This window comes from Pipra filicauda, unplaced genomic scaffold, assembly GCF_003945595.2.
Source record: "Pipra filicauda isolate LSUMZ 115617 unplaced genomic scaffold, ASM394559v2 scaffold83_size3615187_pilon, whole genome shotgun sequence".
In the NCBI taxonomy this organism is placed as follows: Eukaryota; Metazoa; Chordata; class Aves; order Passeriformes; family Pipridae; genus Pipra; species Pipra filicauda.
The window spans coordinates 3,423,531-3,438,211 of NW_024105020.1; the positions used below are offsets into that span (position 1 = coordinate 3,423,531).

Here is a 14,681-nt window from a genome sequence, read left to right on the forward strand (position 1 = left end):
GTAAAACTCTTACGCTGTAAGTAAAACTTAGTAGTGTTTTCAAAAGGATTTTTAAAATTAATTTCTATAAATGTCATAATAGCATTCTCTGGTGTTCATTGTAGACAGTTCATGTGCACTAAATGTATAATGCATATCTATATGGTCATTCATGCATCAGTAAGAAGATAAAACTGATAGTTAATAGCAGTACTTCTCGCATATTTTACCCTTAAGCTCTTTCACAGTTACCAGTTGATGGCAGTGTGCAGCCAGCAGCTGTTTGGCAATTTCTTGAGCACCACAGCCTCTCCTAATATGTATTAATTTACTGGAGTATGTATTTCAAGTTCATAAAGTCATTTTGTGCAGATGCACAGTTGGTGGACTTGTGGATTCTCAAGGTTTACATGTGATCACTAAGACCTTTTGAAAAGTACTGGAATTCAGTAACTAAAATTTGGTTCTAATAGGTGTGTAGACAGCTGTGAGGTTGTGAATTATATATCCTAAAACTTTTATTATTTATGGTAAATTGTATATCATAAAGCTCTAATTGCCATTCCACTTAAAGGAAATCCATTTTGTGGCAAGTTGCTCTAATTATTCTTGTGTGATGCATCCTATTAAAGTCCTTTGAATATGCTGCAGCTTGTTTTGATTAATAAAAGCTTTGTCTTTAAACAGTACTCAAAGAAAAAGCTGAGTGAGATCTTTTTAAACAATAAGGAGTGAACAAGGGATTTGTAATAGAATGGGGTATAGAACTAAGGAAAAGATTTATAACAAATGTACACAGTTGTACATTTTAAAGTTTCCATGCTTGTTTTTTAAATATAGGAACTGGAATTTTGGCTGTAGCATGCAGACTGTGGAATAAAAACTAGTTCCTCTGTTTTAGTAAAACCAAGTCAAAACCAAGATCTGTAAGGATTTTTATGAAGTGTGAAATTTTTTTTTACGCAATTAAAAGATGTCTTTTTATATGAAAACATTTTAAAATGTATGTTTTAACATTTCAGATGTAAAATGGCCATTTTTTAAAAAAATTCAGACATCCAATGATTACAAAACTGTACAAAACAATCTACTGTAAATGAAATGTTAAACAAAGACATTGTGAATTTCACATAACTCTTGTATCTGATTTCTAAGCAGTAACTTCTTTTCCCATCTTCTTCTAAATATACCCACTAAGAGAAGCTCTTTCTTCCATGTTTCTTGATGAAGAGTCCTTTGAATCCTTTGCAGACAACCCTGAACTACATGTGAATTGCTACTAGCAAAAACAACCCAGTCTGTAAAACAATGGTCTTTGAAAGTAGTCAAAACAAGTGATTTGTACAGGCCATTTTTAATGGCAAGTCATAAAAGCTTCTGCTAGTCTAGTTCAAGACTAAGTTTAAGTTCAGCATTGGAATGAACCAGTACTGTGCAGAGTCCAAAAAGTAATTCTTGGGTTTTCTTTAGATTTCGGGATGTAAAGACAAAATAATAATTTTTGTAATTTTTTTATACCTGCTAATTCCCATTAGTTGTATTCAGACACTCAGTTTCTCAGGCAGTGGAGAATTATTGTTCTATGTGTAGACAAATGGATTTTTCTGGATCTAAAACTGAGTATAGAAAGGAAAAATAAGGTTGGGGGTTGCACACAAATTGGAACCAGTAGAATATGCGAGCTACAGAACCTTCTCCCTCAAGCTTCATGCCAGAAAATTGAGGGAAACAGAAAATAGGTTCTGAGACTAGACATAGAGCTTGAATAGGAGACTTTAAGGATCTTTATCATTCCAGTACTTCAGAAGGTTTCATTGAAGATAGTAAATATACAGATATTTTTGCATTCTTCCCTCTAAGATCTTAGTTTTCTTGGTGTGGAATGCAGACATCCTTGTTTGCTTTTCAGGGGGTGGTATAATTTTTATTTTCAGCCTTTGCTAACAGTTGTGATGGAGTAACTATGAGCAGTTTTCTTCCCTCAGAGATGCAGCAAGCAAAAGGTTTCCATGACAACTGTTCATTATCAAGAGGCTGACCTGTTGTTTTCAGTTCTGTGTGACCTGTCAGCTTCACCCGAGTTATTTCAAAGAGTTTAATTTATTGAACTACCCATCCAGGTTCATATTCAGAAAAAAAATCATGGCTTGGGAGCTTCTCTAAAGTGTGGTATGGTAATTCTGGAGGAAATACCGTTGCATATAGAATCATGTGAGTATATATTGCAGATTGTGGCATCATAAGTACAGCTTTGGAAGTCATGGAGTTTTGACTCAATGTTTTGCTCAAAAGAATCAGGTTCAGATTCAACCAACAAAAGCATCTTTCTTTTGTCTAAAGTAAGAAAGATTTTATAGGGTTATTGTGCTTTGGTTTTGTCTCTAAAATTTTGAAATTTTGGGTTTGAAGTAAAAGCCGTTTTGAAACAAGTGAATTCTTCTGATATGAAAGTTAAAGTATTTAGAAAACTATGAAACATTCTGGCACTAAAAAAGTTTCCCTGTGATTTCTTTCAGCTGAATCTGTCAAATTTACCTTGACTTTGTGAGCAGTTTTCATTGTTCTCAAAGTGTGCATAATATTTAAAGTTTACTGTTTGCTAAGAACACATTCTATTCTGGTTTTATTCTTCAATAGTATAATAATGTATTTATGCTTGTCTGCCCCTCATATTCTGTTCAAAGTGTTTTATAAACTATATTAAATATTCACATTGTAAATTGTGCTGTTTGCACTTGGAGTTACTCTGAGAATTTGTTAAGGCAGTGTGGAAGTGGGCTCCTACATGGTGAGGCTCTGCTGAACTTTTAACTTGGTTTGAGTAACATTGTAGACAACAATCATGGCAGTAGGGAACTTGAAGAGGGGTAATCAGTTCCTTGCCTTTCAGACTTCATCTGGAAATGACAAGTAGCCAGGTTTCAGTGCTCAGAATTCTGGGCAGAGATTGATCTCCTCTGTCTCTGTCAAGGTACTTCACTGACATGTTCCCATTATCTTTAGCTTTTAAGTGACCTTAAGATTAATGTTAGAAGCCTTGATGTGGTCTGGCACTGATTTGACATGGATTTATTAATCAGAGAGAAGATGTCCTCAGAAAGAGCGGGGGATATAAAGCCACACCACTGCTCCTGGAAAAATGGTTTATGTTGCGGTAATTTGGAATCCACCTAGGCTGTGATGATTTAAACACAAATAAAACATCGCTGAAAAATGTTCTCAATTAAATAAGTCTTTTTATTGCTCTAGTTGCTGATTATTTGTCTTATTCCCCCAATAGGGGTCTTAGTTTAACTTAATTGAACCTCATAAATGTTTTTCTCATCTATATCCTGATCTCAGACAGGCACTTGGGGAAGATTCCTGCTCAACCATATGCGTTGAAGAGGAAGAATATCATTCTCCATCTTCTGCAATTTTTGCATTTTTTTCTGTTTATATTCAACACCAGGACATTGATGTATAAAATAGCTTTTCTTACACAAACTGCTGAGTAATTTAAGAGGCTGAAAGATGGGGGGATTTTGGACTGACAGTTTGGAAGGCATTTTTCCTCCTCTCTGTCATCCTTTTCTACCCTTTTCTGTGGCTTTTGAAGATCTACTTGCAAATGTATAGCTTTCTATATTACAATGACGTTGACTTATGTAGGTGCTATATTGTGAGATTTGAAAAGTATTGAAGTTCCTGATTCTGATGAATCTGATTAGGTTCTTAAGCCTTATTGTGGTTAATTAAGACTAGTTTCAGTGAGCAATATCTACCTTGTTCTCTCTTTGATGATCAGTGTGATGGTGAAAAATGTCTCTCTATAGCTATAATACACTAATTCCTTATAAAATTAGGTGCTCCACAATAATAACATTAAATACACTTAAATATGTACTCTCACACCTGTATGCTAGAATTAGATGCTAATAGGTATAAGAGAGTGTTATTTTAAGGCAATACAGTATGGAATTGCTCTAGACATGTTTGTTTCCTTCTGACCTAGCCTTCCATTATTAGAGTGAGTTGTTTGACAGTACTGATTTAGTTAGAAATAACTAATAGTTAGGAATCTTAGTTTGTAGCTTATGCATTTCAGAAGAACTGTCTGGAAACTGCATCTTAATACTGACATTTGCTTGGTGTGCTCAAATTTTTCTTTCTGCAGCATTCTAGTGTTCCTTCTGGCTGTTCTGACCCTCAGCATTCACTCATTCTGGTGAAGGAAAATTTGTATGATAAATAAAATCTTTTTCTTTTATTGTATAATAGATATTACCATTGGCCCATGTTAGCAATGACAAGAAGGGGATCACACTAATTAATCCTCAAGCAGTGAATCTTGTTGCCTATAAAGAGAAGTTGGAGCAAGCAATTAAATCCTACAAAAGGCAAGTCTACTCACCAGAAATTTATCATGTTTGCAGTAAAAAGCAGAATGAAAAACCAGCAGATGATAGGCAAGGAGATAATAAAAACATGTTGAACATGTTGCCCAGGTCATGTTCGTTCAGTGACAAAAGCAAAATTCTTTTACTTGCTGGGAATAAACCTGAAAGCAGTCATCCCTGTGGAGAAATCTCCCGTAAACATACAGTGTTAGCCAGACTTTTAACTTATAATTAAGTTCCTAAATCCATAGGCTGATATTTAAATTAGGGACCTGCTTTTTGCTGCCAACTGTATCACTTAACTATGGATGCAAGAATATAACTGAGGCACCAATAAGATGCTGACAATTTAAATTTGGTTGGGTTTTTTTAAGAGACATGTGTTGTGCTTATTAATTCAATGTTGGGAAAAGCACAACAGAAGTAAACAGGACAAAGACATTAGATCCCTAAGCTATTTCTTTCCATGATATGACTTTGTGCATTTTTTTAAAACAATGCAATTATTTGGCTTTAATGTAATTCAGTAATCATATGAAAGCTTTAACTAGTATTATTTTAATAAATATTTTTTAGGCTATATTTTGTAACATTTACAGATGTAATTATTTTATATGACCAAAACCCTCTTGATGACAAGTGCTTACTTGTTGCTTTTTGATTAATTCCACTTTAAGGTTTGGGGATTTTCTTCCTCTGTAGCTCTTTTTAAAGCATGTAATAGCTCAGTTTTTCATCCCTATTGTCCTATATACATCTTTTTCGGTAAAAATCAAGAAGTATGATTTGCAAATGCTACTTGATATGTCTAATATTAATGGATATTATCTATTGGTTTTGTGCGCTCTGTCACTGAGACAATACTGTTATTTTCAGGATGATGAAGAACTGATAGAAATTGATTTGTTACTCGTTTTGATAGTAGGTTCAACTGGTGTATTTGTAATGGTGACTTCTGAAAAAAAAATCAAGTTTTTCACTGCTGTGCCATACCATTCAATATTTTGCATTTATTGACTTCGATTTTCAGGGAAATAAAAATGTTTTCTGGTTGAATTCTGGTGATCTTCTACTGACAGCATTTTCACAGTCTCCCTAAAAATTTGATGATTAGGAGTACTGTTTAGTTATGTTTACCCACAAAGGTCAATGAATCAGTGTATTTACAATAGTAGGATTGAGTTCCCACTTCTGTGAAAAAGATGTGTAGAAGAAAGATCTGTCTGAAGATCATTATAATTGACAATGTAAAAAAGAGATCTCTTTGTTTTATCTCCACATGTTAAACAGCAACCCAGTCAAAATCATTTTGCTCTAAATGCCATAGTACTTTTCTAGTAATTGAATTTGCAAAAGTTGCAGTTCAGCTTTGTGAATAGTTGTTGGTCACAAATTTATTCTGACATGTATAGATGAAAAATACATCAGGATATGTGGGTTTCAAGGACAGAAGCAAGCGTAATAATATCTTCCCCATATGTAGATTGACCTTAGCATCAGGTTTAGAGGAAGAAAAGTGGTGAGGGCAGAATTTTTGTACTCTGACAAAGAGAATATACAGTACTGAAGGAGCAAAACACTGGAAACTTCATAATGTGTATGGTCTTGTACAGCCAGAAACTTTTACAAATGAGTTAGTTATGAGTATGCACATTTAGAAGGATGAAATAGTCAGTGGAGCATGCTGAGACTGCAGATTGTGAGCAAACTAAGTAATTTACGTTCTAAAAATGCTGGGATTTGGTTTCTAGTCGATAAAATGAATCAAGAAATTAATATTCAAAATCTGTTGGTAATGTGCTTTTTTCCTACATGCACCAGTAAATCTCGCAAGACTGCTAATATTCTAATGGTTACAATCTGAATTTTTCCTAGCAGTGAATTTGTTCTTGTATTTCCAAAGGAAATTTTGAAATTGTTCTGTAATTACAGCAATTAGCATCATCGTAGAGATTTATTTCTGTAGTATGAAATGAAGTAATTTAATGATGGCTTATTTGTTTGAGATGTTTATGGAGAAAGCCATAAGCTAGGTGATCTAATAAGAGTTTATAATTTGCGTCTAGAAAGCAAAAGCAGAAAGTTTAGTGCTGCTTTTAGAAGATCTCAGAACTGCATTGCTTTGGGATAATCACTTCTGTTTTCCTGTTAGTAGCTTTTCTTCATAGCCAGAGTTTAATGAATTAGAAACCTGAGTAGAACAATGGATGGGTAATCTTAGCAGAAAAAAAAAAAATTAGCATTACTACATTCAGGCTATGTTTTCTGAAACTGTTTAATTGGAAAAGCTGTGCAGCTTAACTGGCGTTTAATCAGTTTTGTTATTTGATTTAGCTTGCTGCTGCTGAAGAGAACCATCCATAGAAAATCCTGTCAGGAAGCAGCAGCGATTGCCATTAAACCTTCTATGACCCTGAAATAGTCGTGCTGCTACTTGATGGAAGATGCTGTTTTCCCATCTTTTTTTGCAGTTGATAATTTCATAGCTGAATGATAAAGATACAAGTTGATGATACAGTGCTCTTGGAATACAAATCAGTGCAGATGTCTTAAGAAACTGTTTATTTGTTAGTTTTGAGATGATCAGCTGCGCAAGGAACTGCATTCCCTCAAAAACTGCTTTGCTTTCTTTAATAGGCACCTGAACCTAGTTGTTTGGAGAGCACTATCTCAGGAGGAAAGAGACAAGTAAGCTATCATTTTTGGTTTTCTAACGTACCTCTGAAAGGCTGGTCATAAATATTTGATAGCTTTTTGTCACTATTTTTATAACCAACTGGTTTAACTTTCAAATGTTTCATAACTATATCTTGCTTTCAAAAATGTATATGTGATACGGAGTAATACTAAATTCTGGACCTCCTTTTGCGATGCTACTTATTCTAAAGGAAAAGACTTGCCTTCCATTTGAACGCTGCCGATCTATTCTTAGTCAGTGTGAAGTGTCAGGGCCTTGAGGGGGCAGCATGTCATTGCCTTTGGCATCAAAGTAAATCTTCTCTCATCCTGTAAAACGCACTTCAGTGGCTTGTTCGTAAAAGTGTAATAAGTACCTTAACAGCATGTGCTAGAACTATATATCACACTAGGAGCTTGTACTACTTTAACTAACCTATTTCTGTATATTGATTTAGAAAACTGTATAGACAGGACTGACATCAGTGAAGTTAGCATCTGTTTGCATCAGAGAATAAAGTGAAGATCAATTAATGAAAACTGAACGGGCCTGAAATATTCCTAGGCAGAAAAACACGAATGAAAACTAGAATGCTTATAAGAAGACTTAAGCTAATGAGTAAAAAACCCCAGAGTTCTATCATTAATAAGGAGAACTATAACTCTATTCTGGTGTAGAGATGAAATCAAGACTTCTAAACAAAAGAACAGCATATAATTGGGAAAAAAAAAGAAGGAAATAGATGTCTGTTGATAAACAATGAGTTGTACAGTATACAAATTTGACAGTGTCATCCAAAATATCTCATTTTTGTACCATGTGGCCAATTGTGCATGTAATAAAAAAAAAAGTCTTAGCAATTGTACAGTCTGCTAGAGGGGCATATTAAATCATTAATATTGATGCATAGATATTGAAATATTTGATCTATTTCTCTTCTAAGTTTACAATTTGAGTGACCAGGTTCATGTGTTACAGAAGAATGACAACATACTTTCAAAATTAGTAATCTGAAAAGAGAGAGTAATAAACAAAGTCTAGTAACTTGGTCACAGGAGTCCTGAAATTATTGACTGAGGAGCCTTCTGGTTTGCTAGTGTGTATTAAAATGCTACCTCAGATACTAGGGAAATTCAAATTCACTAGAGCAGTGGTAATACTGTGCTTGTGTTCAAAGTGTTTAAGAGATCCAACTCAGGAGATATTAGCTTGACCTATGTTATGAATTAATAATGGGTTCAGGAAATAGAGACAAAAAATCTAGGTAAATAATTATACTGGTCAGGTTAATTTCAATACAAAACAGTTCCTAGAGGAGTAGAGAGATAAGCAGTGACAAAGAGTATGGCAACGTGATTAGGCATCACTGTGGTTGCATGTGTTGATAAGGCAGACACTTCAATACTCTCCCTAGATCTAGACTTCATGGGTTTTTTTACATGTTGGCAAAGCTGTAGAGAAGAGCCAGAAAACAGCTAAAAGGACTAAAAAGAATTATGTTACTTCCAACTGAAGATGTAAAGAGTTCTACCTATTCTGGATTTTAGAAGGTTCAGCTTCTTTGGGTTTTTTAATCAACAAGATGACTGTATCTGTTTCACCTTTGTAAGTACCTTTGGTGTGTGGCTTCAAACTGGCTGTTTAGTCCCATGGACATTGGCATGATCTGAACCATGGATGGAAGCAAACTCCTGGTCACTGAGTGAAATTGAGCAGTGCAGGACTGACAGAGGAAAAAATCGTAGGGGATTGTCTCTTTTTATGTGATCAGTCCAGATTCCTGTGGCAAATCAGGACTTAGTATCTGTCAGGTGCCATTTTAGGTTGTTTCCATACTTGCCACTTCATTCTACCTGCTCTTCCAGAAGTCCAGGGGTTTTAATGATTTCTCAGTTGTGTCTACAAGTTCTTTGTTGATGCCTCACATATTCTAGGACATCTGAAATGACACCAGGCATCTATGCTCAGCCACTTGAATTGCTCTGTAGATGTCTTTGTATGAGATACAGTTAAGCCAGATATGATTGTCTGACTAGACACAACAGTATCTGGATGAAATGCAAGAACTTGCAGCATACAAAAGATATATTGGATGAATCTGATGCTTTATTCTGCCTTTATGCTTTGTGATTCTATCTGTAAAGTACTGACATAATTAAATTTTTTCTACTTGTGATTATTAATCTTTTAAATACATTTTTTAAGATTTAAAGAGGATGGGCCAGTCCAATATATGCAGCATAAAGAAGCTTTGCTGGAGGCTTTAGAGAATTTGGGATGGCCAATTTCCTATGAAGATGTAAAATTGCTAGAAGATGAGATACTGGCAGCATTAACATATATGCAACAAGCCTCTGATCTTCAGGAAGCTGTCAAAAAGGAAACTGAGAAAAGCTCAGAATCACACATAAGCAACAATAAAAAGGTAATATGTTGGAAGGGATTTTTTTTCTCGTTAGATATTCCTCTTCGGTATGTGCTTCTGGAATAATTTTGTTCCATGATTATAGCTGATAAACCAGACATTTAGCATGATGCTAAATAAAATGGATAGAGGAAAGAAGGTAGTTAAAAAGAGAGCAAGCTTTCAATGATTTTTTTGAAGCACTGGGGATACAGAAGTTCTGAAGTTGAGAGAACTACAGAAATCAAATCTCTTAAAAATTAATTGGAGCAAAGCATCCTCTGCAACAACAGCAGAGGAAGAACAGATACATTATAGGCAATTATATTATAAGATCTGGTTGGGTTAATATCTGATAAAGAGGACTAAAAGATCTTGTAATGTTGGAGTAATTCACTATAATCTCCCATGGTATCTTTCTTGTAAAATAAAAGATGTAGAGAAGAGGTGGGAGTCAGCTTCATATTCATACACTAAAATTTAACAGTCCATAAAATGGGGATATACATGAACTGGTGGCCAATCTCACAGCCTTGTGAACTGAGTCAGTGGCATCTGGAGCTCATGCTGAAGCAGACACCCACTTTTGGCAAGGCAGAGTGCTCTCTCCATTTCATTATTACAGTAGTCTAGCATTAATACAGTAGTCTAGCTACTCTGAAAATGTTATTGAAGTTTGTGATTTTATATATGTATATATGTATCTGTATATATGTGTGTGCATGTCTCAGATGAACATCTGATTTTACTTGGAATGCTATTGAGAGGTGTAATGAAACAAGTATGGAAATACATGGAGCAATAGGTATAAAATTAAAGTTAGTCAGGCTGCCCTATTGGAAGAGAGAATATACTTTTTCATTTTCGAGTTTTGAAAAGTGATTTAATCTTCCCCAATGGAAAGATTTCTGAATATACTATTGATGCTTTGAAATTCACAGTACTTAGCTCTGAAAAAAACCCAAAACGTTTCTCTTATTCAGTTTCAAGATTTTTCATCTTAAAGCTTCATCAAACGGTGCTTCCCTGGGAGTCCTGCTGCCTCTGCAGAAGTGCTGTCTAGGTGGAGTAATACTACGATAATATTAAAATCAGCTCTCTAGGAAATGAACAAGAAAGAAAATCTTTCCTCAGACTTCCAAGTTCCAATAGAGGATAAGGAAAAACAAATAGAGAATTAATTATAAAGCTCATATGTTAATATATTCCTTTTCTTGTTCATTATTTTATATAATTGAGTGAGGGAAGCTACCGTGTGGTTGGCCTAGTTGCAGTGAATACTGAGGGAAGTCTTATGCTTTGTATTATGTAAGAAGCATAATCAAATATTCATCATAGTTATTTTATGTCCCAATGTATGCATGTAAACATATACAAAACCGTATACAGACATGCATACATCAGTTTAAAGAGGTTATGTAAGTGAAACTCAAATGGTCATGGTACAAACCTATAGTGTGAATGCTCAGCAATGAATGAGAATGTACAATTGGAATTTGAAACTGTAAATTATGCCAAGTATCCCTATTCTCTGTGTACCAGAATATAACAAAAGTATTTTGTTTTATTTGACATTCATTGACTGAGATGTAACTTTTTTTTCACAAAGAACAACCATAGTTTTCACAATACGTTGTGGCCTTTTACATACTATGACATAAGTTATAAAAAAGAAATTTTGTTAAATTGTGTAAAATATATTATGATAGCTCAGGCATTGTATAAAATATATTTTGATAGCTCAGGCCATGTATGAAAATAAGTGATTATGGAAAGGATCACTTTCAGTTTTCTATAGTTTTTGAGTTTTTTTTGCATTAAGTACATCTGAAAACATTTTAATATCTTCAAAAAACAGATGATTCGTTTTACTTTAGTCTGAAAATATTATATTGCTAATACAGCTATTTTGATTATTGATTTTCCTCTGCTATAAATTATCCAATACAAGAGCAGCAGAAACATGTTCATGTTTCATTTGTTGGCTGTAATTTTGCTGTTGCCTTGGAACAACCAATGTGTGCTCTCAGACATGATGTGATTAACATTGTGCAATCACTTATCCTGAGTCAACCCGCTTTAGGAGTCTAATCAGAGCGGCATCTTCAGTAATTGCTAATCTACAACTGAAAGGCTTTAAGAGTGAGAGGCAGAAAGACAGATGTAATTAGAATTCTGTTTATGTGGTAGAAAAACAGTGGAAAAAATTTTAAAAATTGGGGAGTCTTTTAAAAATGCTGTCGGAGATTTTGCCAGCTGTGATGTCTGTCTACAAAATGAGTATAAAGAAATAAACGGCCAGCTGAAATATGTTACAACAAGGAAATAGCTGACATGGCACTGAATGAAAATTGTCATTGTGAGATGGGGTAGAAAAATCACCATTATCCTGGAGCCCTACTCAACAAGACAGATCTATGAATTTCTTCCTGCTTTTTTTTCACTGAATTTAGAATAAAACCTCTTAGTTTTTAGCTTTTATGATTTCTGAATTACCTACACAACTTCTTAAAAGAATTAGTAATCCTTTTTGGATGTCCTTGCTATGAGAGCTTTCTATTTAAGCCTACAACTGAATTAGTGGTCTAGTTATCCTCCCCCTATGCTCCGACCTTCTCTGGGAGCTGTGTTCAGGCTGCTTTGTTTGGACACATCTGTGAAAGGTAGGCTGTGCCAGTGCCTTATTGGAGGAGAATGAAGCAGACATCCACCTGCACGGGGCCATGAGATGACCAAAGACCTCCAGTGATGCAAGAAGTAAATGCGTTAGGAAATGAGCAAACACATTTAGTTATTATCAGGCAAAATATAGAACCTTGAACACTGATGATTACCTGGTTGGAGGGCTAATTGTAGACTGTATGATACTCAGTTTACTCAGTTCTTTTTGCTGTAGCAATTAAAGCATGAGTTGACACAAGTCTCCCTCTTCAGGCTGGCACTCAGCTTTCATCTAAGATACTGAAAATGAGAAAGGTATCATTTACTTTGGTTTGATTTTTTTTCCTAATAAGTAACTGCTTTGACTTAAAATATTTTGTTTTCTGTTTTGATCTTGTAAGGCATAACAGCCATCCACCAGTTTTTTAGCATTTTTTTTTCCTCACTGAATTATAAAACTCTTTACAACATTATGTGACTTTAAAACAAAATTGTTCAGGGTCCCCTACCCATCTCTCATTAGACAATTTCAGGTCTGCTGGGGTCATGGCGTTCCTATTTCCAAGTGTGATAGATTCCAGGATAGTTTGGTGCTTGCTGTTAATGGTTTAACAATTTAATGTAAAGTGTTTCTTCCTCCAGTGTTGTAATCTGGCCTTTGGGCATGATGGAGAACATTCCTTCTCATACTAAATATTTCTGTTTCTGCATAGGGGTGGATTTCAGATTTTGCAGAGAAATAAAGTTGCATTCATTGCTTAACTTTCATTAAGAATATACTTTTAAAAGTACTATGTTTTCCTTAGGATGACCTTGAACGTGTAAGGCTCACACTTGTTTGTGATCCTGCTGAATAGTCACCATATGATTAAAAATAACTTAAAATAGTTAATAAGCATAATGTGTTTTGTAAAGCATGTTTATTTGGGTGGAAAGGGACCTCTAGTGGCTCACTGAGTCTCTTCTTTCTGAAAAATGTATTTCATATACAGTCGATTTAATTATTCCTAATGCAATATTTATAGCCGAGACTTGATTCTTCGTAAGAATGGAAATTCTGGATCTCCCTTTTATATCCTGGTGTCCTATTTCTTACGCTCCTCATTCTTCCTCACTATTTAAGGATCACTAATCTCTCTCTGTTGATACCTTTTTTGCATTCATATGTTTCCCAAACAGCTTGGCATCTCCTCTCTTTGTTCTTGTGTCTCTTTTAGTAAAAACAAGCATCCCAAATAGCACAACAACTAAAAAGTTATAACTACAAAAAAATATTGGGTGAAATTTTCCATTGTCATCAGTGAAGTACCTGCTGAACAGATAGCGTGTAGGTGCAAGAAGACAGGCTCTTTCATAAAAATGGACTGTGGTCTATGCAGAATGGGCTTGGTGTCACTGACAACCTGGGAAAAGCAGTGGTTGCTTGGCTCTGAGGTGTCAGGATTATGAAAAGCCAAAGTTCAAGCCAAGATACATGGAGATCTGTGGATAGTCTTCCTATCCATTCTCATTTATAGTAGGAAAGGGCAAAACCTAATTTTTTGAAAGGGAATTAAAAAATGTAGCAGCTATTGGAAGGTAAACAAAGTCTCCTTCACTTGTGTTTTTTTGCATTGCCTTCAACAGTAGCAGAGCTAAATGAGCTGAAAATCCTCGAGAATCAGATGGGGCTCTTTTGTAATAAACATACTGAATGCCAGAAATGAGCACTCTGACAGTGTGTGAGCTGTGTGAGAGGAAGGAAGGATGGAGGGATGGATTTGAATTTAGACAGTGTTTCTGAGCCACCTGAATTCTGCGGGACTGAATCCTCATTGTGGATGCTTGTGTCGTCTTTAGTATTTGGATTAATGCAGAGTGCTGGAAAGTTGCCCAAGTTATTAGTCAAGCATAACAAATTAGTTGATAATAAATATTCAACAGCAGCTGTCCCTTTGAAGCCTGAGGAATTAACTAAATGGCTTACCCAAATACCTTTTTGTGTCTGTGGAACTGTAAGTCTGCAATCAAATCAGCCTTTGTTGGGTTGTACTTCCAGCAGTCAGTTAAGCGCTGTGAAGAGCCTCTGGTTTAGACTGAGTTTGAAAAACAGAGTTGTCGATATAATTAATATTCTATAGGGATAAAGAATAAGCTAGAAAAATCCCATATATCTCCCGTTTAAAATATCTCCTCGCCTTTATGTGTGTGTGTGTGTGTTTTGCTTATTTTTAGGACTTTTTTTTAGGGCTATTTGTGATTTTTGTGGAGGAGTTTGGAAAAAAGAGACTGATAATTATAATGAAACTGAGAACGAACTATTTAGTCAAAGTTATTCATATCTTTTCCATCATTATTGACTTTTAGAGAAAATCAAGTATCAAATCAAATACATCTTTTGGGGAAGAAAAATGTCACCAGGCAAGAAAACAGGTCATAAATGCCCTAGCAAGCAGAGTTTTACAAAGAGTCTGAGTTACAATAGTTTTTCAGAGCAGTGTGTAGATATGTGGAAAATCTTGAGATTTCAAGTTGTGTATTTTTATGATTCAGAAGAACTGTGTAAGAGATGGATGCTTGCAAATTGTTGATGAGGTAGGCT

The 14,681-nt window shown here is 35.0% G+C and overlaps 1 protein-coding gene across 8 annotated transcripts in view; it reads left to right on the top strand.

Annotated features, from left to right (window-relative positions):
* VWA3B (von Willebrand factor A domain containing 3B) overlaps positions 1-14,681 on the top strand; it is a 72,510-nt gene that overhangs the window by 44,101 nt on the left and 13,728 nt on the right. For all 8 annotated transcript variants that reach the window (XM_027718136.2, XM_039390560.1, XM_039390563.1 and 5 more), the window contains 3 exons: positions 4,240-4,358; positions 6,996-7,046; positions 9,241-9,460. In XM_027718136.2, coding sequence (XP_027573937.2) covers positions 4,240-4,358; positions 6,996-7,046; positions 9,241-9,460 — 390 coding nt within the window. The remainder of the gene's footprint in view (positions 1-4,239; positions 4,359-6,995; positions 7,047-9,240; positions 9,461-14,681) is intronic.